At 42.7% G+C, this 27,640-nt stretch overlaps 1 protein-coding gene across 3 annotated transcripts; it reads left to right on the top strand.

Annotated features, from left to right (window-relative positions):
• The first annotated feature begins 5,409 nt into the window (after positions 1-5,409).
• On the top strand, positions 5,410-27,434 carry LOC120679176 (transcription initiation factor TFIID subunit 2-like). 3 transcript variants are annotated; one of them, XM_039960682.1, is made up of 25 exons: positions 5,410-5,755; positions 7,338-7,809; positions 7,898-8,049; positions 8,145-8,211; positions 8,419-8,618; positions 8,757-8,910; positions 9,611-9,695; positions 9,779-9,873; positions 11,082-11,207; positions 11,289-11,342; positions 11,595-11,651; positions 12,375-12,472; positions 12,568-12,903; positions 12,994-13,081; positions 19,909-20,034; positions 20,108-20,164; positions 20,792-20,871; positions 20,982-21,024; positions 21,908-21,994; positions 22,168-22,257; positions 24,090-24,148; positions 24,235-24,325; positions 24,406-24,571; positions 24,641-24,824; positions 26,160-27,434. In XM_039960682.1, exons 1-25 carry the CDS (start codon positions 5,637-5,639, stop codon positions 27,223-27,225), a joined length of 4,152 nt encoding a protein of 1,383 aa, XP_039816616.1. In that variant the 5' UTR covers positions 5,410-5,636; the 3' UTR covers positions 27,226-27,434. The 3 variants fall into 3 exon arrangements, with proteins under 3 accessions (XP_039816616.1, XP_039816626.1, XP_039816635.1); XM_039960692.1 differs by having other exon boundaries at positions 9,782-9,873; XM_039960701.1 differs by lacking the exons at positions 12,375-12,472; positions 12,568-12,903; positions 12,994-13,081.
• Positions 27,435-27,640: the final 206 nt, after the last annotated feature.

The raw sequence follows: 27,640 nt of genomic DNA on the forward strand, positions 1-27,640 counted from the left end.
ATTAGACATTAATTGTCAAATAACAATGAAAGTGGTACAGTGTCAAAATTCAAAAAATTTCACGAACTAAACAAGGCCTAAGTCGAATGTGTTTTTTTAGAAAAGTCCGATTTACCTTTGTGATAGTTCGAGGGTGTAAATCGTACTTTTCTCTTTTTTTTGGCGAAATACAATAACGTCGGGCCATTAGGTGGGCTTGAGTATGTTGAGTACGGCGGCCTTGAGTTAGGAGGCCGGAGAGCCTTTAAAATTTCCTTGATTGATTGTCTTCGAGCCGGATGTGTGATTCACCCAAATTTGCATTATTGATACTTCTATTAGGCTTGCAATTTGCAGACAGTGTTTGGCGCACCACCTTGGTTGTCAGTTGTGTACATCTCCTCTATCATATTAATAATTCTATCATTAGTGTTTTCATCCTCATTAAAACCAACATCCTCTTAACCACTATATGTTCATCCTGATGTTATGCAATTTTCTGAACTACAACATCCAATGTTTCTTCGTGATGGATGCATGTATCATGTGTGCTTACTACCATCCCATAGATACATATAAGTGGACCTCCACGTGTCCTTGAGGTCATATCACAAATTAAAAACATAACAGTTTAGTTGTTCGCATAATTGCAATGATAATTTTAAGCACACCTCTGGTTACAAGTAAGTGATGATTGGAAATGTCAATCATTCAAATTTGAAACTTAATCGTAAAACAATTTTTATTATAAGTTTCAAGAGTTGAAGCTGATACGACGAGATTTGTATAGAACAATAGTTTTATAAGCATAAGGTGTACAAGCCTCAACCTATTTTATCTTCATATTTTCACACTTCATCACTTCTTACAACAGTGAATAAGAATGCATCTCTCACCTAGTTCCGAAACTCAAAAGAAAACATGCATTCATTGATCTTGCATTCCATAGTCTGGTATGAACACCCAACGGAATGAAGAGTGCATATATAGGATCCAAATATTTATACTAGCTCGCTCTAAAGATATTTGTCAATATATATGATTTAGTTGCAAAGTTTCTAGCTCTATAGAGACGAAGGTTGTGCCAAGCATCATGCCACCTTGATAAATTGTGCATAGGATTCAAATACTTACTAGCACACCTCTGTTGGCTATGCGGCCTCCAGAACATGATATTGGTTACTATTTTATGCCACAAAATCTATACCTTATTTCTAAAGCGAGTAAGGTTTTCATCTAAATTTTTGATTTGGCTTTGTCTCGTATTATTGATAGGTGGGTCTTAGTCCATCCCGTATGCGAGCAGACCAACCCTTCCGTCCACAACTCGATCACATAGATCTATACAGATTAACTCACAGACACCAATACATATCCGATACTTATACCAACTTTATCTGTAGCAACGCACGAACATAATTATTTAGTATTTATAAAAGCATATATAGCAGAAGCGTACTTGTATAAAAACTACATTTCAAAACAATGTTAAAATTACACAAAAAATAATCTGTAGCCAATTTTTTTTTTGAAAATGACACAATGCAATCTCAAAATGTCACTCATGATTGGCGGGAGTAGTGTGTATTTCAAGCTTAATTTATTAATAAGAGAGTAACAACCCCTCCCTTTCTTAAAACACATTTCATTTTGATATAATATATATAGTACATGACTTTAGTTAATAATTCTCCATTAATAATTTATTAATATCAGGTAAATCATACCAACCATACAATAACTGGACATGTAATCTTCTTAGTCTTACAACTTGTAAAACATGCAAAGGTTAGGACTACCTACGGTGAGCCATTGAGATGTGTGATGCGCATCAAATTATCAAGTATCAAATGTGTGATGTATAGTCATAGGTGAGCCGTTGAGAGTATTTTGCCCAGGTGAAAGGTTAGGACTACCTACGGTCACAAGTATTCATGTGCAAGAGGCTGAGGGTGAAAATAAAAATTTTGATGTTCCTTTGATGAAGCCGTTCCCAACACCTCCAGATCCCTAGTTCATCCGCTGTTCTTTAATAAAGCAAGCCAACCGACGATAGTTTATGTAGTTATATTAGAATCAGCCTATGCAGTCAATGGTTATATATGTAGTTATATTAGAAAGCCGCAAGGTTATCGTGATTGCTTGTTAAAGATAGAGATAGGGTACTCCTGATACTTACACTATTAATTGAATATTTCGGAGACATACCACACATTAACTTTAAAATGTTACACATGCATTCATATATACAGGGGTTATATTATCGCCAGTCAAGAAACCTCGACATTTAGACAAGCGCAATAGTAGAAATAAATTGCTTCTTACGATCAAAAGGTTTACAACTTGTTCTCTATGGATGGTGTTGTGAAGGATGATAGTGCCCAATGTATATAACATATCTTGTTTCCTAATTTCTTTGAGCAAAGTTTTTTCTTACAACATACACAAGCACAATAACCTTTCATGACTTGTCCCACCAACATGCTCAATGCTGGATGCAACAAGCAGATTGAATTTTCTACGATAAAAAGCATCATAAGTACATGCTCCCTTCCAAAGGTTAAGCTATATACTCTTCAATGAGGGTCTCCATGACAATCAAATTCTTTGATGAAGAACTTCGTGTCAGGGATGAGTAACGCCATCATTAAGTTGGATTCTTCCATACATTCTCATGATGGAAGGTTATACAATTTATCCACATGTTGTAGGAGGTGGACATGGTGCACAATTGGTCAGATGTTAGTTTTAATGATCTGATGTGTATCTTGACTTGGTTGCTTCTGAAGCCAAGTAAAGTACCAGGCTACTAGCCGACATATATCGAGCAAAGAAGCTTGTCAGCCTGTTCATGATGGGTGTGGAATGAATTCATGCATGTCTAAATCATTGTATTTTGTATCATTGTCCAATTCGGATAAATATCATGTATTTTCTGCAAGTTGATACAAAAAGAATGCTGGTTACCATGGTGGCTATAGTCAAGATCCAGCCGATAAGAATAAGGAAGAGGAAGGATGCAAGGAATAGTGTTGCATCTATCGAGCAAGCGGACACTAATTTAGTCATTCTGAGAAGCAGAGCAAAATTTCTTTCATGGTTATTTAGTCCCTCCCAGTTTTTGTTGGCCTAAGATGTTTCTTCTTGAACCCAAATGATGCCGAACTGATGTGATGGTGGGATTCAGATAAACGCAAGAAGGGTAACAGAAAGCTTCGACATCTAGCTGATGCACCAATGGAAAAAGTTCGATGAGAAATATTATCTAGAATTTGGAAAGAACATGATGAATGTTCATTTTGAGTTGAATTCAGATGAAATGAATCCATTTGGTGAAAGGACTAAGCACTCACATCACATGGCTAGTGATTTCGACGATGTACAATCTGCCTACATGACTGTGCTAAAAGAGAAAATATCTCTGCTACCAGTCCTTATATAAGGCCAAAGCATTCTGAATTTGATATAGATATTTTTCTAGAGCTTTTGATGCAAGAGATGGATTTGTTGACAATGTGTAGAAGCGGAGAAGCAGACTGGCAATCCTCTTGTACCTTTTTTTTTTTGAAAACACAGTACAGACAAAGATGCTCACATAAACGCAAGGCTTTAGGTTTTGAAACTTTGAGCATTTTTTAGACGCGCTTTGATTTTTAAATTGTACTATTTAATGAACCTGTAGATTTTGAAATTTTGAGCAACTTTGTATTGAACATTTTTTAATTTGAAGATGTTTTGGTGTCCAAATTATGGTTAAAACAGATCACATGTAAGCATTTATACAAACTAATTGCGAAAGAATTTTGAATTTTAAAATTGGTATACAATAAAGTTGTAGTTTCTAAATTTTGTATCAAATTTTATATTGAACAACTTTTAATTTTGTCATGTACTTAAATTATATGTATAATATTACTCGTGAAGAAGGAACAAATGGAACCGGTTATATTGATTTATTGAGAATTGAGAACCCGAGGGTTTTTCTAGAACAATGCCTGAGAGAGGACCAAGATGGCAGGTTTATTTTATGAAATTTAAGATTTTTTTTCAAATTTTCATGAATTGGGAAGGTTGGACTACGAGTTGATTTTGATAAAAGTTTTGGGTTTTTTATCAAATAAGTACCTGAGAGAGAAGAGGACAGCGGGTTGATTTCGCTAAAGATTGATGTTTTTATTTTTTCTAAAAAATCTAAGAGAAGAGATCAAACTGCGGTTGGTTTCACTAAAGATTGATAGTTTTTTGCAAAATAACCACGAATCATACGATTGAGCCGTCCGCCCGGCCGATTCGTCGATCGGGAATCGGCGACTGACCATGCTAACCGGCCAACTTTTGGTGAAAAAATCATACTCTGAGATTGAAAAATATGTCCATTAAAAATCTCGGGGAAATGAACCCTCTTATCAAAAGGGGACCCTATGTATCTTATGTATCTTGTGGAAGATGGTTAATCAAATCATCTATAAAGTCCATTAAAGCCCAGTTGATGTTGAACTAGCGTTTAAAAATATTGAACTAGTATTTTGAAAATATTGAACTAGTATTTCGAAAATGTTGAAGCAGTATTTTGAAAATGTTGAAACTCAACATTTTTCCACATCTTCTTCTCCGGTGCCGGCGAGTGCCGGCAACAGCGCCGGAGCTCCGGTGGGCCCACACAGCAGCACGAAGGCCGGCGAAACGTGGAGCTTTGTCGCCCCCACCGGCGGCGGCGCTCCCGCGCGGGGCAAGGCGCACCAGGTGGGCCGAGGGGCGGCGGCGTAGGAGCAGGCCGCGTAGGAGCGGGTCGCGGGGCGGCGGCGCAGGAGCGTGGTGCACGGGCACGACCGGCGGCGCGAGCACGCGGGGTAGCCGGAGGCGCGTCGGGGGGCAAGGGGCGGCGATGCGCGTGAGTCTGGGCGGTGGCGGCTGGCGAGCTCGGGTGAGGAGGATTAGGGTTTGAGTGAGATCCAACGGATGCAGTTGTTTACACGAATCTCAAACACTGGAAGAGGAAGAAGAAAAAATCTTCCGGAAGATATATAGGATTGGCGCTAATCAAAACCCCATGGCATCTAACAGCCCATTAGACCATTTGGCTAATACGGATGACGATGACCAATTAAGAAGCCCATATAACCAATCCTTTGCTGGGCCAAATTTTCTCTAATTGAAAAGCATACGGCATTTAGTAGCCGCCCGTTTGGCTGATAGAGCTCATATAACTGATCGTTTACTGGGCCAAAAAGTCTTATCCAATCTCCCAAGGACTAAAGGAAAAGAGAGCCTTCTGTCGCAACCTAGGATAAACCCAGTCCATAGACCACAAAGACACAGCCCCGCCCAGTCAGTCATTCACGCGCGCCGAGGCTCCCGTCCCCACCTCGACCTCGTGGACCGGGTCCACGCAGAACCTCTTCGCCGGGGCGGCGAAAGATCTGAGCCGCGACGGGCTCAAGCGCCGGCGAGCGCTCGCCCAGACGCCCATCCCCGGCCTATAAGAACCGCCCCCGGCTCCTCCTCTCCCGTCTCAGAGCCCCAGCCGCGGGATGACGTGGCGTACCTCAGCACCACCTCCGCCTCACTGAGCCCCACGGGTCTCCGACCAAGCCCCTTCTAGAAGCTTCCAAACCCTAGCGGAGGAGGAGGGGGAGAAGCGTGGAGGAGCTTCGGGGATGGCAAAGGCGAGGAAGCAAAAGGGTGATGGTGGCGGTGCAGGCGGAGGCGGAGGCGCCACTGTGCTCCACCAGAAGCTCTGCGTCTCCATCGACATGGAGAACCAGCTGATCTACGGGTGAGCCGCGCCGCAGCTTTAAATGTGCCGAAATAGCTGCGATCCCCTCCCCTGGTGCGCGTGCCCTAACGTTTTGTGCGGGTTTAGCTGCTCTTCGGGGTTGCTTAGCGAGGGACGGGTTGAGGCGCGAGGGTTAGGGTTTGGAGTTTGCGGTAGAGGAGAGCACATACGTTGCGAGCGTTTGGGTGTACTGGAGCTAAAATGCTTCGATTGATTTGTAAGATACTATGGTTCTATTGGACTGCTTTCAAAAATCAGAGTTGTCCGAATTTGATAGTGCAATGTGATTGCTGGGTATTATTTGAAGTTAATGCAGCTGCCCGAGTAGTGAGCTGTGTAATGTGATTGCTTAATAATGTATCTAGCTTTGCTCTTCTACTTGTGCTTTGTTGCCCATTATCTGCGGTAATTGCACCTAATGTAAAATTCTGTCAATTGCATCCACGAAATTATTTTATTTTACTGTAAAATAAAATGTTTGGTACTGCTACCTGTGGACAGCAAATGTTAATTACCTGCGAGGTCTGAATTTTCCTTAAGTTTGGTTTAGCTGATATAACCATGTGTCCTATGATGCTTCATGTTGTGACAGTTCCTCCTTAGCATATTTCCATACTAGATTCATGTAGTAGAGGGCACTAATTACTAGGACACTGCTGAAAGAGCAAAATTATGATCGTGTGCACCATGAGCTGTCTCCATTGTCCTGCAAAACCATGAGCTGCAATGTGTAAATAATAGTTTAAGTTATCACTATCGAAATTGAGTGAATGCAAGGTCATTTGCAGCTGTGTTGCATCTGGTAACCAATGTAGTCCGCTATATGTACCGCATTTAATTTTTTGAAGCAGTGCTTTGTTTTCATAACTATAAATAACTATAAAATGTGTCTCTCCATGGTTCAACATGTTCATGAAAGACACCATTAACTTTCCTGTTTGAAACTAGCTCACTCGATTTGTGCAGTCCAGGTACAGGGATTGCATTTTCTCTAAGCAGGTATTGAAAAATTAGAAAAAACATGTATCTTTGGTCTTGCTTATTTGTCAGAAACAATGCATATAATTCCTTGTAGTTATTGTTGAGAAAATATCATATGGGCTCAGTAAATGGGCTGGGGGAATAACAATTTTGTTCACATTGAAAGTGCACTGCAGCCCTTTATAATTATAACTACCATAGTTGGTATAGCTGTCTGGTTGACACCATCAGGAAGTTGCTGTCGTTGTGATTATTCTCCCAGACCTGTCGCAGATGAATTTATTTACTGATTTTTTAATGCTAGATTCGTAAACTGCACAATCTGAACATGGAGCATAATAGTACACACTAACATCTTGTTCTTTCGATGAATTGCATTTATGTACTTGTACAACCTGCATGTTCTATATTAGTTATTTTTCAATGTTGTCTGATTGTAACATTAGAGGGTCAAGTCATCATAACCATAGGAAACCAAGTTTAGGGTTTAAATCAAATATTATTGGAGAGTGGAGACCAGTCTGGATGAACTTTGCTGTACATGCTGACAATATGACTTTGTGGGAAGCTGACAGAACATGTTTTTGGTCTATTCATTAAGGTACACTGAGATAAAAGTTCTTCTTGCCGATAACGACACATTTGCTCTACATGCTGACAATATGACAATCAGGAGCATTCTTGTGGATGGTGAAACTGCCGAGTTTGACTATTCCCCTTATTGGAAAAATGAAGGTGATCAACCAAATTGGTCTTCAATATCATGTTTGAAGACTGCTGCTGATGCAGCATGCTCAACATATACTTCGTCTTTAAATCGAGAAGCTGTACCAAATCTTATTGTGTCATATGAGAGATCAGTTAAGTCAATAACTGAGCAACAGTTAGAAGAAAACAGTGAAAAGCATGAAGAAAATAGTGGGAGGCTTGAAGAACATGGTTTGAAGCCTGTTCAAGCTTCTGATGATCAAATTGTTAATGGCTGCAATGGTTCTGCAATGGAAGAGCAAAAGGAAAAGGAAAATGGAAATGAAAAGGGCAAGGAAAACGGAATTGAAACTGAAACTGAAAAGGTAGAATGAACATTAATAAACATTATTTACCAGCTATTTACATATGTGGATATGTGGAGACATGATACCTCATTGCAATAAATTATAGGTGAAGAACATAAAACTGGTTCACATAGATTATATTTTGGAGAAGGCTGAAACTAGCATTCACTTCGTTGGCAATGTTCTGCATAGCAGCAGTCAGATAAGACGGGCACATTGTTGGTTTCCTTGCATTGATAGCACTACACAACGCTGTCCGTAAGTAAATTTTATTTCCTCCCTGCTTGCAAATCTTGGCATTATGTTTTCTTTTGCATGTTAATAATGCTTCTTATTTTTTATATAATACCCAGATTTGACCTAGAGTTTACAGTTAGCATGGATTTAATCGCTGTCAGCAATGGTGACTTACTTTACCAGGTATGCATTCAGTCTTTAATTGACAATGGGGGTCTAGAGGCAAAATACTCATTGAGTTCCTTGTTTTGGAACAAGAACTAATAACTTGCTACAGATTGTTAGCAAATTTTTCTTTGTGAGTGTTACATGATGATCTCTTTTTGTACTATTTCATTTCATGATCTTAGGTCTTCCTCATTCACATTCTGCTTATGCTACATAATGCAGGTCTTAAGCAAGGAAGATCCTACAAAAAAAACTTATGTGTACAAGTTGAACACTCCAGTTAGTGCGCATTGGATATCCTTGGTTGTTGGGCCACTTGAAGTTCTCCCTGACGGCAATGACATAAGTGTCTCACACATATGTTTATCCCCTGCTTTGTCAAAGCTTCGGAACACAATCACATTTTTCCATGATGCATACAGGTGCTAACCAAACAAAAAAATGTGAAAAATGCTTAGTTCAGTGTTGATTTTACTAGTATCTCAACAAGCTCCTGTTTTTTACTGATTTCAAAATTTGCGCTTTAGTGATAACTGTTCCTGATATTGTCATTTTTGCAGCTGTTACGAAGACTATCTTTCTACAACATTTCCCTTAGGTTTGTACAAGCAGATTTTTCTCCCTCCTGAAATGACAGTGTTACCAATAAGCTTAGGAGCCTCCACATGCATATTCAGTTCAGATATCTTGCATGATGAGAAGGTTATAGATCAGGTGCGTGTGTCTCCCTTATTTACTTCCCTCTCAGGTTGACCAACAATTTGGCACTTTACTCTTTCACGAGATGTGAATGTGTATGTGTTAATTATTAGAGCCTACTTGTCGTGATAATTCTCTATTGAGCTATTTTCCTTGTTAGCTGTTTTCTTCCATCCCCTCTTGCTAGTAAGAGCATGTAACATCAGTAAACAATGCAGTAATGCACAACTTCTGCAGATAGTGCAAGCTCTTGTTACATCAGTCTTTTTTGTTCCAACTAGTAGCAACTGGTGTACTTTCCTGTATGACATTTCATGTTTGTTAATTTGATCAATTCGCTTGGCACTTCCAGCAGATGACAGTAAATATGTTTATGATAAATTATATGTGCACTGCATGTTTGCATGCCTTATATATTTTTTATTTTTTGCTTTGCTTCGTGAACCTGTCATCCTTGGATAGGAGTGTGTGAAAATCTGCAATCCATGTGCCTGAACCATGACCCACTGCTACTATTACCTTTTTTACTTGGGATTACCTTGTTTACTCTTTTACCCACATAATTGGCGACCCTTGATAATGCTATGTAAACCTGCATTCCAGTATGGAAGTTTTGCTTCATGTCCTATAGTTCACCATTTTGTAGTATCCTTTTAGAACACATTTATTGCTAGATATAATTTCAATGTTGTGACTAACTTGTAAAATAGTTCAGATAATTGGCACAAGAATCAAACTAGCTTATGCCCTTGCAAAGCAATGGTTTGGAATATACACAAGTGCAGAGGAAGCCAATGATGGTAATTCATCTCTACCTGTTAATTTATGTAGTAATTACTTATTACATAATAAAACATTGTTGGCAAATAATTTCCTGCTGCAGCAGAATGGCTTTTGGATGGTTTGGCTGGTTTTCTTACTGAGATATTTATCAAGCGTTTCCTTGGGAATAATGAGGCACGGTATAGGCGCTTCAAGGTTGGTGTTCTTGCGAAAATCACATATTATGCATTTGTTAATACTGTGGTATATGATTTGATGGGATCCCTTAGGTTTGTTTTATTTTACTTTAAAATGAAATTAAATTTTTTCATATTTCATACTTGTGTTTCAGACCTAATTCAATGGGATCCTTCAATGTTTAAGAAACTTGTTCGAGAAAAGATGTTTAAAAAATTCAACCAACCTAGGAGGAAATAGGTGGCATTGCAAATAAGAAATAGGCACCCAAATTCATCTCGAAGATGACTCAAAACTTAGATTCTGTAGTGGGTCCTATAGATTTATCATATGTATTAGAAACGAAATCAAAATTGTTTGTACTTGACTACTTGTTTAGTCAAAACCTGAAATTTTCTCAGTTGAATCTGGGAAATGAGGATACAGATGTCTCATTTTCCCAGAAAAAATTTCCTACAAAGGAAGGCCGGAGAATACGTGGGGGTGCTTGTATCCAGCGACTTGTTTTTAGTCCGTGTCACATTGGATGTTTGGATGCCAATTAAGGGGACTAAACATGAGCTAACTACAAAACTAATTGCATAAATGAAGACTAATTCACGAGATGAATCTAGCCTAATTAATCCATCATTAGCACATTTTTTCTCAAACACGCATTAGCACATGTTTACTGTAGCGCAACATTGTCAAATCATGGACTAATTAGGCTGAATAGATTCGGCTCGCGAATTAGCCTCCATTTATGCAATTGGTTTTGTAATTATCCTATATTTAATACTCCTAATTGGTGTCCAAACATCCGATGTGACGGGGACTTATTTTTAGTCCCTGGATCCAAACAGGGCCTGTACTGCTAATAATGAAAAAGGTGCTATGAAGCTATTGGTCTCTGTGATGTCATTGTTATCAGAATTGTTGAGTTCAGCACATATTTAGTTATTTTTCTAATATATCCTTGTATGGTCATTTATCTTGTTAGAGTTATCTGTGATAGTTAAAATAGAACTTGGACCTTCAGTTCTTGAAATAGGTTTCCTATGCCTGCTCTTCAATTACACATTTGTTGCAAGGGAAAAAACATTCGTACATGTGTTCGGGATTGGATAAGGCTTCGGTGTTGCAATTGTTCCTTCAGCCATGCATTTATATGTTCATTCAACTAACAGTCTAACTCTAACATGACCGTTGGATAGCATTATTAACTTCTTGTTCTGTATTTGTAACAGGCTAACAGCACCGTATGTGAGTCTGATGTTAGTGGTGCAACTGCTTTGAGCTCTCCTGCTGCTTCAAGTGATCTATATGGAACTCAAACAATTGGTTCATATGGGAAAGTTCGTTCGTTGAAGGCAGTAAGTTTTGAGCATTTGAACTATAAAATCTGCTTATACATATTGTTCTCTCAATTCGTTTTCTTTTCTGAATTTTGACAGGTAGCTGTTCTTCAAATGTTGGAGAAGCAGATGGGGCCAGACTCCTTTCGGAAGGTATTGCATCTTTAGTACTACTGTTTGCAGTATTGTGAGTGTTTGTGTACATAATTGGAGCGCTTTGACTAAGCACTGAGTTGATTGCGAGAAGTACATAACTATCCATGATAGGAATTAGTGAGTTTCTGATACCAGTTCTTTCTGCAACTTCTGTTTGATTTATATCCACAGTTGAGGATTTTTTTCATCGTTTTTAGTTAGAATATAGTTATATAGCTTCTGATAGACTGATATCAATCCCAATTTCAGATTTTGCAGGTGATAGTGGCCCCAAATCGTGCCTCGAGAACACTTAGTACGAAAGAGGTATAACAAATTGGCAGTTGGCCCTATGATGTTACTTTGGTCAATTTCATTGCATCTATCTACATATCTTTCCCATCCATTCACCTTTTTGGGAGCCTCACTTGCTGATGAGAATCTATCTATACCTATTACTAAAGCGAGTAAGATTTCCACCCAATTTTTTGGTTTGGTACGTTGGTTTGGTCCGCCTGTGTTATTGACAGGTGGGCTTTAGTCCATCCTGTATGCGAGTCGGACCAACCCCCTCCGTCCACGACTTGATCACGTAGATCCTTACAATACACATGGGCACCAATATATATCCGATACATGTACCAACTTTGTCCGTAGCAACGCACGGGCATAATTACCTAGTATGAACATAAGGTTAGTAAGGGTAGAATAGGATGAAATAAATAAGGAGGACCTATATTCTCTAAAAAGTTTTTAAGTATAAAAAATTTAGTTATGCAATCGAAGTAAGAACTTGCATTTTGGAGGTAGTGCTGCTTTTACAGTATACTGAGCCCAATCACAGTAGCAGCAATGCTGAGGAATATGGTATGTGGTCTTACTTATGATGGTGTTACATTATAATGTGGGATATTTCTGCACTCAGTATATAAATTATTTCTATCCCTTTCAACACTCATGTTATTGACAAATACACATGTAATATGGATTTAGCAGCAAAATCATACTTCACCCGGACTCGAATTTATTCTTTTACTTCCTCTTATTCAGTTCAGACACCTTGCAAATAAGGTTGGTAACCTCGAACGCCCATTCCTAAAGGAATTCTTTCCACGGTGGGTCGAGTCTTGTGGATGTCCGGTTATGAGGTGAATGACCTTATTTGTTGTTTGAATGTTTCCAATGTCAACATTCTTTATTCATTATCTCCTTGTACTTAAATCCATATCATTCTTCTTGGAAGATTGGGAATCTCATATAGCAAAAAACGGAATATGATTGAATTGGCCGTTTCAAGGGGTTGCACTGCAAAAGCTACACCTGATTCCGATAGTCATACCAATGGTGACACTCGAGAAGGCGATGCTGGATGGCCAGGAATGATGAGTGTACGGGTTCATGAAACTGATGGGGCATACGATCATCCAGTTCTCCCAATGGCTGGTGAAGCTTTGCAGGTGATTGAAATACAGTGCCATTCCAAAGTAGCAGCGAAACGTGTTTGGAAATCGAAAAAAAGCACCAAATTTGATGGTTCTGATGACAACATAGATGTCTCTACTCAAGAGAACCGCACAAGGTCTATTTTCACAAATCTGCCTTTTTCATCTGTTATTTACTCGTTTTCCCCATTTTTTTGATCTCTCACTTACATTGCTGACTTATGCAGCATCGAGTCGCCTTTACAATGGATTAGAGTAGACCCAGAAATGGAATATCTTGCTGAGATCCACTTTCACCAGCCTGTTCAGATGTGGGTGCGTATTACCATATAAACTTAATATTTGTTGATAAAAAGGGACTCCTGTGTTTCATCTGTTTGAAATTGATAATTTATTAATTATTATTGAATATTGATGCTGGTACTGCACACATGGAGTAAGTTGATGCTGAAGAATTTCTGTGGTTGTTGATTTAAGACGTTTAACCATGAGAGAAGTGCTCCCCTCTCTTTAAATCTATGATGATATTTCCCAAATTCATTGTGTTAGTACTTAATAGTGAAGATTGAGCTACGAGATGTGCTAGTACATCTAGTTTTTTAGGTATCAAAGGAGAGTCACGCTGTCAGACTCTTTCCTGTGACTCTTACCCCTTCATACCTATTTCTTGAAGGTAGTTCCACGTATGAGCTTGCCTTGTGACTACTTGATAAGTTCTAATGCATCACATGTGCATCCTCTGGTACATATCACATCTTGTCAAGTGTTACCAGGATGTGGGTGCCTTCCTATCTTTAAGATTTTTAGATAGACATATCTATTTGTTAGAATTATGTGTATGCCCTCATGGGCTGTGTGCTTGGTTTGGCCCAATAGGGCCCTTGGAGTCTGGCCGCACCATCCATGTGTGCGTCGGCCCTAGGTTAGGTGCGTCCTTCATGTACAAGGCAAGGATCCCCTGACTGATGGTATTCTATAAACCATTAGGGTTCCTTGCCTATATATGTAACCGGCTATTGCCCCTTGGAATGCATCTATTATTCCTGGCCATATTCTCTTTCATGGTATCACGAGTCCGGGTTCATCGCCCGCCTCTCCTTCCGCTGCCCTAGCGCGCCTCCCTGGCTGCGCCCTCGCGCCGGAATCCCCCGTGTTGCGACCACACCCATGGCCGGGTCTCTCTCACCCTCTGCTGCGGCCGCCGCCGAGGCCGAGGCCGAGGCCGAGGCTGCCAAGGCCGCCGCCGCTGCAGCCAAGGCTGAGCGCTGGGCGGCGCGCGAGGCTGCCCTAGCTCGCGTCACCCTAGCGCAGGAGGAAGCCATCGCGGTTGCCAAGGAGTGCGATGCCGCCGCCGCTCGCTAGCGCGATGCCCTAGCGCGCGCTGAGCGCGAGCGCGCCGCTGCTCCACCCTTCTCCGACAACGACGATCAGGACGCCGGTGGCCCCTCCGACTCCGGCCCCCAGGATCTTCACCACGCCCTGCTTCTTCACGAGGCTGCTGCCATCGTGAACCTCCACGCGCAGGCTGTGGCGGTCCAGAACATCCGGAGCCTGATCCCCATCGTCCTCGACGTCTCCGGCAACTACGCTCGCTGGCGGGATCAGTTTCTTCTCGTCGTCGGCAAGTTCTCTTTTCGGGATCACATCCTCTCCGACGCCTCCGTTGCCGCTGCCCAACCTGACTGGGCGCGCATGGACTGTGTCGTGAAGTCCTGGATCCTCGGATCCATCTCCGACGACCTCGCCGACACCATCTCCGCCGGCGCCATCTCCGCACGTGACGCCTGGCGCGCTGTGGAGACCTAGTTCCTCGGCAACCGCGAGACGCGCGCTCTCTACCTCGACGCTGAGTTTCGCGGCTTCTCCCAAGGTGATCTGTCCATCACAGATTATTGCAGGCGTCTCCAACGGATGGCCACTGACCTCGGCGCGCTTGGCGAGGTCATCTCCGATCGGACTCTCGTCCTCAACCTCATCCGGGGACTCAACGAGCGCTTCGCCAACATCGGGCTTCACCTTCGGCGCAGCCAGCCCTTCCCCTCCTTCCTCGAGGCGAAGAGGCCCTGCGCTTGGAGGAACTCACCTTCGCGCATCAGGCGGCGACACCGACCGCCCTCGTCGCCACCCAGACCGCCTCGCCCGTCCCTGCAGGCGGCAGTGGCGCCCCCAAGGGCAGCGGCGGGTCTGGCTCCGGGGGCGCTCCGACGAAGCCCTCCAAGAGCCGCCGCAGCAAGCGCGGCAGTGGCAACGGCGGCCAGAAGGACACCGGTACATCTTCCCAGCAGCCCTCTGGCGGGGCAAAGGGGGGCAGCCTGGGCCGTGGCCGACCTTCTAGAATCCCTGGACAGGTTCCATCCAGATGTGGCCCGGGCCCCGCCCTCCAGCTCGCCCCCTGCAGCAGCAGCAGCAGCACCAGCAGGCGCTGATGACGCCTCAGCCGCAACAGCAGCAGGCGGCTGTCCCGGCGACCCCCAGCGCCGCCCCCTCCCAGTGGTCTACAGCTTCTCCAGGGTTTTACAACCCCCTTGCTGGTCTCCCGTCGTGGGACCAGCAATCTCTCGCCTCGACGTTCGGTACGATGACACTGAACTAGCCACGGACTTCCGACTGGTACTTCGACTCAGGTGCCTCCTCTCATATGACCTCGCACTTGCATTCGTTGTCTCAGTCCACAGCACCAGGGTCATCTACACCTTCCTCCATTGTTGTTGGCAATGGATCACTTCCTGTTATCAGCACTGGCTCTACTGATTTATCTCATTCTTTTCGTCTTAATAATGTGCTTGTGTCTCCACAGCTTATTAAGAATCTCATTTCAGTACGCCAATTTACTATCGATAACAATTGTTCTGTTGAATTTGACCCTGCTGGCTGTTCTGTGAAGGATCTCCTGTCCAAGAGACTGATCGTCAGGTGCAATAGCTCCGGACCCCTGTACCCTCTGCACCTTCCTCCAGCTCACTCCCTGGTCGCTGCATCCTCCGCCTCCCTGTGGCACCGTCGCCTTGGCCATCCCGGACGTGAAGCTCTCGTCAAGCTGTCTCCCGTCCTTCCGGCGTGCTCCACAGACGACGGCTCCTCTTTGTGTCATGCGTGTTAGCTTGGGCGTCATGTGTGCCTACCTTTTAGTGTGTCATCATCTCGTGCAACTAATAAGTTTGATCTCATACACTGTGATTTGTGGACCTCCCCCATTGTCAGTGTTTCGGGTTATAAATATTATTTAGTCATTCTTGATGATTATTCTCACCATTTATGGACTTTTCCATTACGCCTTAAGTCTGACACGTATTCGACTCTGACTCGCTTCTTTGCTTATGTGCGTACCCAGTTTGGTGCTCCTGTCAAGGCGATTCAGTGCGACAACGGCAAAGAGTTTGACAACTCCAGTGCCCGCACGTTCTTTCTGACTAGTGGCATCCACCTACGCATGTCCTGCCTCTACACCTCCGCCCAAAACGGTAAAGTTGAGCGCATAATTCGTACTACCAACAACATTATTCGCTCGATTCTGTTTCAGGCGTCCGCTCCACCCTCCTTCTGGGTTGAAGCCCTCCATACCGCAACTCACCTGCTGAATATCCTCCCAACCAAGACACTCGGCCACTTCTCCCCACATGAGACTGTTTGGCTCCCCGCCAACATATGAGCACCTTCGTGTCTTCGGTTGCAAGTGCTACCCCAATCTCACCGCCACTGCCAGGGTTTAATTATCCGACCGGTGACTGGTAACCGCCGGCCTCCGGTTCCGGTATACCGGTCCGGTTTGGCCGGTTACCGGTCGGAACCGGTCAAATCCAAATTTGAATTTAAACTTCCCAGTTCAACCGGTTCGTACCGGTATACCGACCGGTTACACCGGTATACCGGTCGGTTTGACCGGTATACCGGCCGGTTTGGCTGGTAACCGGTCAAATTCAATTTTTTTTCTTTTTTAGTTTAAATTCAAATGCCCGCAAAGTATACTAAATAAATGTTTGTATAACATATTTTAGTCTAAATGAACCCTCCAACCCTCTTTTGTACTACTTTTACATTGTATTTGTATACTTTTGTATGCACGCTTTTTTTGTTTAACTTCAAATCCCCGCAAACTATACTAAATAAACGAATTTTTGAGAAAATTTGACACCATTAGATTCATCGCACCTTGAAATATTTTTAGGAATTTTTTGGGATTTTTTCATTTTTTTGAATTTAAATTTAAATTTTGAATTTAGACCGGTTTCATACCGGACCAAACCGGAACCGGTCCGGACCGGTTTGACCGGTAACCGGTCAAACCGGTCCGGTTACCGACGGTTTGGTTAACCCTGGCCACTGCACCACACAAGCTCGCCCCTCGCTCAGCTTTGTGTCTTCCTCAGTTACTTTGCTCATCATAAGGGTTATTGATGCCTTGATCTTGCCACAAACAAAGTCATCATCTCCCGTTACCGTCATCTTCGATGAAGCCGCCTTTCCCTTTGCCGAGCAATCCCCCGCCCTTAGACCCGCGGATCTTGATTTTTTGGACATCACTGACCATATGCCAGCTCCTATCGGACTGTCATATCCTCTCCCTGCAGGTACTTCTGGTCGCAGTGCTAGCTCGAGCCCGTTGCTCGCCGAGCGCGCCCCCCTGCACCGGCGTCGCGCAGCGCTACCTCGGCTGCTGCCCCTCCGCTGACGCCGATCGCGCCCTCCACCACCGGCGCCCCCGCACAGCCACGTGCGGCCTCCACCCCCGGCGTTCCCGCACAACCACGTGCGGCTACGCTCTCCCCCGGCACTGTGCCGCCAGGCGTGGCTGCACCTTCTCCCGGCGCGGCTGGCTCCGCTCCTCTCCGAGTCTACACCAGGCGTGCGCCCCGAGTTCCTCCCGGCTTAGCGCCCCTGGAGTCACCAGCACCGGCTGCGACGACTACGGCTCCGCCTGCTGCCCCCTTACCCAAGGGTGCGGCGCCTGTCAGTCCAGTGGTGAATGCGCATCCGATGCGCACTCGGGCGAAGAGTGGGTTTTGGATGCCGCCTCGGCCTCTCCTGCACGCCGCCCCACTCTCTCCTGTGCCGAAGACCTTCCGTGGTGGTTTGCCGACCCCAACTGGCGGGCCGCCATGGAGGAAGAACACCGAGCTCTTCTCTAGAACTCCACCTGGGATCTTGTTCCGCGTCCGCCGCGGGCCAATGTTGTTTCTGGAAAATGGATCTTCAAGCATAAGTTTCGGGCAGACGGCTCTCTTGAACGGTATAAAGCCAGATGGGTTCTTCGTGGTTTCTCTCAGCGTCCCGGTGTGAATTTTGATGAGACTTTCAGCCCAGTTGTGAAGCCCGCCACAGTTCGGACAGTGCTCTCACTTGCTCTCTCTCGTCAGTGGCCCATTCATCAGCTGGACGTGAAGAACGCCTTCCTCCATGGTACTCTGTCAGAAACAGTCTACTGTGCTCAGCCGTCTGGTTTTGAGGATCCCGCTCATCCGGATTATGTTTGCCGCCTGAACAAATCTCTCCTCGGGCCTGGTACAGTCGCTTTACTGCGCATCTGCTATCACTTGGATTTGTTGAGGCCAGATCCGATACTTCACTGTTTGTCTTTCGTCGCGGCTCCGACACTGTCTATCTTCTCTTCGTGGATGACATTGTCCTCACTGCTTCGTCGACAGAGCTCCTTCGCCGCACGATCACGGCTCTGCAGCAGGAGTTTGCCATAAAGGATTTGGGTGAGCTTCATCACTTCTTGGGCATGTAGGTGCAGCGAACTGGCGATGGTTTGTTCCTTTCCTAGCGCCAGTACATGATTGATATCCTCAATCGCGCGGGCATGGCTGACTGCAAGCCTGTTTCTACTCCGGTGGATTGCAACCCCAAGCTCTCTGCTAATGGGGTTCCTGTTCAGGATGCTACTGATTTCCGGAGCCTTGCTGGCGCCCTACAGTACCTCACTTTCACTCGGCCGGACATCGCTTATGCTGTTCAGCAGATCTGTCTGTACATGCATGATCCACGGGAGCCGCATCTCACTGCTCTCAAGCGGATTCTCAGGTACATCCGTGTCACGTTGCATATGGGTCTGGTCCTTCGGCCTTCTTCCTTAGCCGAATTGGTGGTCTACTCCGACGCAGACTGGGCGGGATGTCCCGAAACGCGCAAGTCCACCTCGGGCTTCGCTGTGTTTCTTGGGGACAATCTGGTCTCATGGTCCTCCAAGCGGCAGAATACAGTCTCTAGATCCAGCGCCGAAGCCGAGTATCGCGCCGTCGCCAATGCAGTTGCCGAGGTGTCCTGGCTGCGACAGCTTCTTCATGAGCTCCACGCTCCCCTTCGTCGTGCAGTTCTGGTATACTGTGACAACATCAGCACGGTGTACATGACTGCCAACCCCGTCCAGCATCAACGCACCAAGCACATCGAGATTGATCTTCACTTCGTTCGAGATCGTGTGGCAGCAGGTGATGTTCGCGTTCTTCATGTACCGACTACATCACAGTACGCTGATATCTTCACCAAGGGGCTGCCTACAACGATCTTCGATGAGTTTCGGTCCAGTCTGAACGTTCGCGGTGCTACCGATCGGACTGCGGGGGCGTGTTAGAATTATGTGTATGCCCTCATGGGCTGTGTGCTTGGTTTGGCCCAACAGGGCCCTTGGAGTCTGGCCGCACCATCCATGTGTGTGCCGGCCCTAGGTTAGGTGCGTCCTTCATGTACAATGCAAGGATCCCCTGACTGATGGTATTCTATAAACCATTAGGGTTCCTTGCCTATATATGTAACCGGCTATTGCCCCTTGGAATGCATCTATTATTCCTGGCCATATTCTCTTTCACTATTGATGGTGGTGCTTCCTTGGCGATTCAAACAGATGCATCATATGTCCATAAGTTAGTTTAAAGTATTTATTATCTGGTGAATTAGGTGTTAGATTAGGATAACTGTCCGTAAGACTGATGGAAGTTACGAAAATAAGATTTTGATAAGTAAACTAGCTTGCACATTTCCTTTGTCTCTCGAACTTTTCAGTGATGCATATTGGATTTGTGTCAGTAGTTTTTAGCTTTGGATGCAGCATAGCAATATTGATCAGTTGAATATGGTGTTAGGATCAATAGATGTATGCTGTTTTTTTCTCCCTTTCTTATTTCAAATTTTGAACCATCTGGCAGATCAATCAATTGGAGAAAGACAAAGATGTTATTTCACAATCACAGGCAATATCTGTCCTGGAGAAATTACCTCAACTTTCTTCTGCTGTGATTAATGCCCTCAATAATTTCCTAAACGACACAAAGGTATTTCAAGTTCCCAAACCTGTTTCTTGAAATCTTATATGTCAATGTTATGTAACAGATTAGTTAAATCCAGGCCTTCTGGAGAGTTAGAGTTGAAGCGGCATATGCATTAGCAGTTACAGCATCTGAGGTATGCTTCTGTAGTGTTTGCTACTCTTTGTCAGTCATATAATTGCTGTACAGATTCAGTGACAAGTCCATTTCGAGATATTTGAAAACCAAAGTCTACGCATTTATGGGTTGTATGTGTGAATGAAATTGCTGTAATATAGGCTTTTATGGATTTTTAGATTCATGTTATAGCCCCCAAAAAAGTAGCTTCTGCATACTTCTTCATTTCAAGAATTGACGTATTTTTGATAGTGAGTACTTAATGATGTGATGAAAATCAAAGAAAAAGAATAAGATGAGAATGTATTTCAGATAAAAGTTGTATATGGAGTGATATAGACTAAAGAAAATAATAAAATTAACAATGAAAATGAAATTAGAATGCGCCAGGAAGTTCTCCTTGCTCCTGCAAGCAATGTAGATTGGCAGTGAATGGTTACATAAACGAGCCATTGATTGATAGTACTGAAGCATCTTAACATAAATTACTTTATACATTTCATGTTGTGATATATGCATTTGTTTTACACTGCTCAGCAGCAAAACGGGAAATAATGTAGTTCTTTCCCTTTTTTTCTAGGAATCTTGTTTGGATGCATCTAATTTTCCACAAGTATCTTACATGAGTTTATTTTGCTTCGTTCAGGCAACTGATTTTGCTGGGCTGCTTCATCTTGTTAAGTTTTATAAAAGCCATCGCTTTGATGCAGATATTGGAATGCCCAGGTCAAAATCTGCACTGTGCATAACTTTTTCTCCCTTGTCAGGAGTTATCATGTATACTTGTTTTTTTTTGCACTTAAGGTTAATTAAGTATCATTCTGTTTTACTGATAGGCCGAACGACTTCCATGATATCCCAGAGTACTTTGTTCTTGAGGTAATGCTTTGAGGTAGGAGTTGTTTTGTGAGTATCCATGGCAAAATAATGCGATGTAGAGCAGTATTTAAAACATTTCTTGTATCTGGAACTATGTATATTAGTTTGTCATGCACATTTCAATAAAATAATATAGAGCTGATTTGGGCAATATAAGAACGGTATGCAATGTTAGAATTATTTTCTAAAATACATGATGGAATGTTGTCTTTAGAATATAGAAAAATATTTATTCTTGTGTATTCTAGCAAGCAACCACTATTATTTACATTGCCAGATTGGTACCAGTGTATGTCTTCTGCATATATGTTCCAGAATCTCATCGGTTTACCTTTCTTTACGCTGTCATTATTCTCAATAAGAAATGAAAGACTTAAGATAACAAACCCAATAATTAATATTAGTCTTGAGATTAAAAAAATGCGCATATCACCACACAACAAACTGTATTGTCAAATGTATGAGATATTTATCTACCTTGATTGTAGCAGATCAAACTCTTATCTGTTGATGTAATGCATAGTCGTCTTATATAATCTATTATATGACAGTCCAATTGAAATACAACATTTGATGTTCATTTATCTCTTGAAGTAATTCGAAATGTGGCATGTTCATGGGGTTTTGTTTTTTTTCCTTGGGAAAATGGTAATGTTTGACAAGAGAATGTCCAAATCTGATTATACAGGGAAATTGATATTTTTGGGGTTCCCCTCAACCTTATGTTCAAGCATTTCATTGTTTGCAGAAGTATACTTGGACAATTTAAATTCAGTTGCTGCTGATCGTGCTAATAGTTCAGTTATTGTGGTTTCCTAAGCCATTGTTGTTTGTAGCATACAAGATCTGATGAAATTTAATGTTTTTATGTTCCTTTTATTAGGCGATCCCCCATGCGGTAGCTCTTGTTAGATCATCAGACAAGAATAGCCCAAAGGGAGCCATTGAGTTTATTCTTCAGCTCCTTAAGGTTGCTGCAGCTTTCTGGTTTTCATTTTCTTAAATTTCCATCTATGATCCAGTAACCATATTAATTTTATTTTTCATAAATCATAGAGTAATTGTTGTTCATCATTCATGATTCTATGCATATTCTTTCATAATTCTCTAATGGTTGCATGTTTTTGTATGCCCCATTTTCAGTACAATGATAACAACGGAAATATTTACTCTGATGTGTACTGGCTATCTGCAATGGTACAAGCAATAGGCGAACTGGAATTAGGCCAGCAGGTTTGTATGGATGCATATCATCTAATAAAGTATGACTTATATTTAATGTTAGACGCATTTCGACAAATCAGTTATGCAAAATTGTGCCTGTATGCTTGGTAAGATAAAAAAAATGATGATTAGTTATGAAAATATGTGTTCAATTGTTGTTCATCATTCATGATTCTTGCATTCTTTCATAATCTCTAATGGTTGCATGTTTTTGTATGCCCCATTTTCAGTACAATGATAACAACGGAAATATTTACTCTGATGTGTACTGGCTATCTGCAATGGTACAAGCAATAGGCGAACTGGAATTAGGCCAGCAGGTTTGTATGGATGCATATCATCTAATAAAGTATGACTTATATTTAATGTTAGACGCATTTCGACAAATCAGTTATGCAAAATTGTGCCTGTATGCTTGGTAAGATAAAAAAAATGATGATTAGTTATGAAAATATGTGTTCACATTCATGGAATTAAGCTAATCTGTTCCAGATAGAGTTTGCTTTACCATATAGGACATACTGTATTGTTTTGTACACCTGTTAACTGGTATTATAAATCTAGTGCTTTATTTATTCAATCCTGTTGAAATTTACACTGGAGATCTGCATGACATTAGGGCAATTCAAACCAGTGGCGGAGGAAAGCCTAGGGCCACTAGGGCCATGGCCCTAGGTGTTGGGCTGTATTTCCTGTATTGGAGCTAATGTAGATGTATAGGCCCAGCCCAGCTAGCCCATCATCTCTACTGAGTGGCCCTAGGCTTGGCCCAGGCCCAGCTCCGCCCCTGATCCAAACTGATAAAAGTGGATTCCATCCAGGCCCAATGATTCCAATCAAAGCAGAGCAAATGTTGTTTCACACTTTGCTTTTTTTGCCACAGAAAATGGAATATAACCAGATGTTTTTGGGGATTTACCACTCATGCCTTTGAAATGTTGCCAGCTGCTGTTTTAATGCTGTTCACAAATTTCATTCAAGATACTGATACAACAACAACAACATAGCCTTTTTTCCCAAGCAAGTTGGGGTAGGCTAGAGATGAAGGGTTACGCCCCAACAAGTTTCTTGTGGGTTTCAAATCCATTAGAGTGGCTATTTTTATGCTGGTTTGCCAAAACCTAACGCAACCCTCCTCCTTTACCCGGGCTTGGGACCGGCTATGCTGAGACGACTCAGGAGAGAGAGTCTTCCAGTCAGCATAGGCGGAGTTAGGCTAGAGATGAAACCCAAAAGAAATAAATGTCATGGTTCAGGCACATTGATAGCTAGTCTCCAAGCGCTCCTATCCAAAGCTATCTCTTTAGAGATATTCCAATCCTTAAGGTCTCTCTTAACCGACTCATCCCAAGTCAGTTTAGGTCTACCTCTACCCCTCTTTACATAATCGACCCGCTCAAGAACCCCACTACGCACCGGCGCCTCAGGAGGCCTCCGTTGGACATGTCCAAACCATCTCAGCCGATGTTGGGTAAGTTTCTCCTCAATTGGTGCCACCCCGACCCTATCCCGAATAGCTTCGTTTCGGACTCTATCCCTCCTTGTGTGCCCGCAAAACCACCGCAACATCCGCATCTCTGCTACACTCAGTTGTTGGACATGTCGCCTTTTTGTAGCCAACATTCAGCACCGTATAACATCGCCGGACGAATTGCTGTCCTATAGAACTTGCCTTTTAGCTTTTGTGGCACCCTTTTGTCACAAAGGATGCCAGAAGTTTGACGCCATTTCAACCAGCCAGCTGAAATTCTATGCTTAACATCTTCATCAATGTCGCCATCCTTTTGTGGCATCGATCCTAAATACCGAATTCATAAAAATAACCTCAAGCTTTTCCACAGGGCATGGGCTTCCTATCCTCTCTACTCAAGCGAATTGATCGACTCTTGCAATTTGACAAGTTTGTGGAACTTCCTCCAACAGCATTATTATTTACATGTCTTGTTTGGAAAGTTGGTAATTATGTGCCTTAAAACCTTTGTGCAGCTTTATGCCTGGTTACAATGGGGTCTTGACTGTCAGCTGCATTCGTACCCTTGCACGAATAGCAAGGAAGGTGTCATCTTCCATATGCCTTGTAAGAAAGATTGCATCTATATTCCCCACATCTTCCAGCAGCTATGCTTATCATGTCACATTCACCTCTCATTATTACAGGATCGCATTTCTGAACTAATTGCCCCCTTTCGCAACATGGACAAACCATGGAAAGTTCGAATTGAAGCTAGCAAGGTTCTTATTGATCTTGAATTGCACCATAAAGGCCTTGATGCAGCTCTGCTATTGTTCTTGAAATATGTGGATGAAGAAAAGTCTTTGCGAGGTTGGCTTGCTGGAGTACTTTTTAGCTTTTTTGCATGCTTTGATTTCTTTTGACATGCACTTGTTGCAGGAGCGATGAAGTTGGCTGTTCATGTCTTGCGTTTATGTCAAGCAAGTACTGTTCCCCAATTTAATGATCAAATAAGTTTGACAACTCTAATTGGTCTTCTTCACCTGCTTGCTGGTGCAAAAGCATACAATAATGTATTTCTTCGTCATCATGTGTTCTGCATATTGCAAGTTGCTGCTGGAAGGTTAGCAAATTTTTTGTTCACATGTATTCATCATTCTGTTCCATTAGTTACTTGTTATTGCACCATGTGACGTTCACGTATAAGCAGTGTTTGCCTAAACGTGTGTAAACGAAAAAGAGGGTATGCATGTAGTTTAGGGCCTAGTCACCAAATTAAACGCTAAACCCCTGGAGACGGTCAACCTGGTCAAAAGATGGTGTAAATGATGAAATTAAACGGCAGTTAAACACGTATACACACACGTTTAGACAATCATGTAGAAAATAAGGAGCATGCTTCGGCGGTATAATTGGCGCGAGAAAGAGAATATTTGGTCACAAGGTTTGCGTTGTGAAAAAAATGAATCTAGAGTAGTGGGTATGTGGCTGTTATGTATTAGTCCCTTAATCCATTTTTAGAAGGCATAGTATAATATGGCACGGTCTTCCAAATAACATTTTGACCATTCATTTATCATATTTTCAGTTACTGATCGTCAAAGCTAGAAAAAAGTTAGGACAAATTAATTACCTATATTTGTGATTGGAAGGACTGCATTTTGTTGATATTGCTAGTCGAAGTTCCTTATCAAAGACCGTATCGGAGCCCTAATGGACTTGGAAGTATTTTGAAAATACAAACTGATTTCAGTTTGAATAACATGGACATGAACCTCTCCATGTTCTTTTTACTCAAGATTTTTTTGTCTCATGCACTATTTCATCAAGGCATCAAACTTAATATTCGCCCTATTGGATCTGTTCTGGTACCTACTACCTATACATTGATATTCCTACTAATTCAGTCAGTTCCCAGCATCCCTGTAAGCAGTGATGGAGCCAAATGAGACAAGTGAGTGCTAACTTGACAAATTGGTCTCACTATGTTTCAACACATTTAGAACAAACTTGTTTTGCAAATACATTCTAAAAGCTGAAATCGTATTGTGGCCATCCTTTGATGCTGCAATAAGCCAAGGGCAGGAGTGAGAAAATACATTTATCAAAAATTTCAGGCTCTTATTGTGCAAGATCCTAGCAACGCAGTACGGGTGATTTCATTGTCTGGGTCTATGCTGCAGCACTGGCCCTTGTCTCTCCACCCCTGCCTGTATGGATAGTGACACCTGCTTCGATAGACACGAACAAAGTTCTTGGGACATAGAAAATGACAAAAAATGGGTTTCAGCTGTATCAACTTTAAGATCTACTTTACAAACTAAAAAGAAAAGGACTAAATGTCCCTGTTTCGTTATTGCCACCATGTCATAAATATGTGATCTTTGGTCATCAAGCATCCATTCTTTAATTCTGTGATGCTAATTTTGGTTTCATAACGGCATATTTCCATTGTCAGGTCTCCAACATTATTTGGTGTTCCAAAGGTTGTCACGCCCCCTCTGGTGGTCCAGGACATATGTAGTGATCACCACACTAAAGCTGATTCCTCGATTCCTCAACCATCAAGGCCTCAAGAACCTTCCTCTAGCACTCCTAGTGTGCATGAGGTCTTACCTACCTCTGGACCCACTAAAGATGCTGATACTATATCTAACTGCAGTGAAAGAAGGAATGTAGTCAAAATTAGGGTGAAGCTTACTGCATCTTCCAGTAAAGCGTCGGATGCTGACCACAGAGTCCATTCCCATGGTGGAAGAAATGAAAATGAAGCGGGTCCATGTAGTTCTATGTCAGTGGATGCCCCAATGGTTGGAGCCACAACTGAACCATTAAATGTAAGCAATCATAACATTGAGGAACAGAACTCATGTCATGACCGTGAATCAAGGATGTCTGCAAGCATTGGCAATGCTAAACTAATGGGCAGGCATGAGATTTCCAAGGAACTACAGTGTACGGCTGATTCAAGGCTGGATGTTCTTCCCAAGGATCAGTTCTCTCCTGCAGTTAATCCTCTGGGAGTTGTAGACAAGCCTGGTAGTCAGCTTGAAGTAGTCTCCACCAGCTACGATGGAAACCAAGCTCCAGGGTCTGTGAATGGAGTGGAAACAAAAGAGAGGAAGAAAAAAGACAAGAAAGATAAAAAGCGGAAACGTGATGAAAAACGAGATAAGAAAGATGATCCAGAGTATCTGGAGAAAAAGCGACTTAAGAAAGAGAAGAAAAAAATGGAGAAAGAGTCAACCAGAAAGCTGCTGGAAGGTGAAGGAAAGGCTACTCCTGAACAGCAGAAAATAGTGAAACCTTCAGGGTTGCAGGAAGTTTTGCCGGCAAGGCCACCAACAGCTCCGGTGCGAAGTGCCGAACCAGCTCCATCACAAAGTGCTGAACCAGCGGCAGTGCGAAGCTCTGAACCCCAAATATCAAGCAAGGAGACAACTGTAGATACTGCACGGACAGCAGCCAAACCAAGGATAAAGATCAAAGTCAAGCCCTTGGTAAGAAAACCTGAAGGGAGTTGAACTAACTGTAGAATTGTGGCCAGTCGGGCACCATTTGTAAGGATTACTGTACAGCGGGGGAAAATGTGGGTATGTTGTAGTAGGTTGTACCATGAGAAGCCAGTTTTTCATTAATGGCTGGTGTATCCTGTAAAAAAAGAATACTGCTGCTGCCCTAGTAATTTCTGGGGTAATTGAAATCGAGTTCTAGGTTTGTCAATGAGTAGCCATTGTTTCTTTCGTTTGTTTGTTGCAGGCCGTTAAACAAAAGATTGGAAATATCGATGTGCTCAAGTTGTAGCTGTTGATCGCTCTTTTCAGGTTTGTGAAGTATTGGCAACATTACCTTTTTTTTTGTTGCTGCTCTTGTTTTCAAGTTTGGTACCTTTTTCTTGGATAAACTCCATACCATGTGCTGGGGGTCTATATTTGTTTT

Source organism: Panicum virgatum, chromosome 2K (assembly GCF_016808335.1).
Source record: "Panicum virgatum strain AP13 chromosome 2K, P.virgatum_v5, whole genome shotgun sequence".
Lineage (NCBI taxonomy): Eukaryota > Viridiplantae > Streptophyta > Magnoliopsida > Poales > Poaceae > Panicum > Panicum virgatum.

What these genes read in the sequence shown, in the direction of transcription:
- LOC120679176 (XM_039960682.1), top strand. Translation starts at nt 5,637, where the DNA reads ATGGCAAAGGCGAGGAAGCAAAAGGGTGATGGTGGCGGTGCAGGCGGA. An exon ending in TTGAAACTGAAACTGAAAAG is followed by an intron (nt 7,810 to 7,897) that starts GTAGAATGAACA and finishes AATAAATTATAG; the next exon opens with GTGAAGAACATAAAACTGGT. An exon ending in ATGAGAAGGTTATAGATCAG is followed by an intron (nt 8,911 to 9,610) that starts GTGCGTGTGTCT and finishes AAAATAGTTCAG; the next exon opens with ATAATTGGCACAAGAATCAA.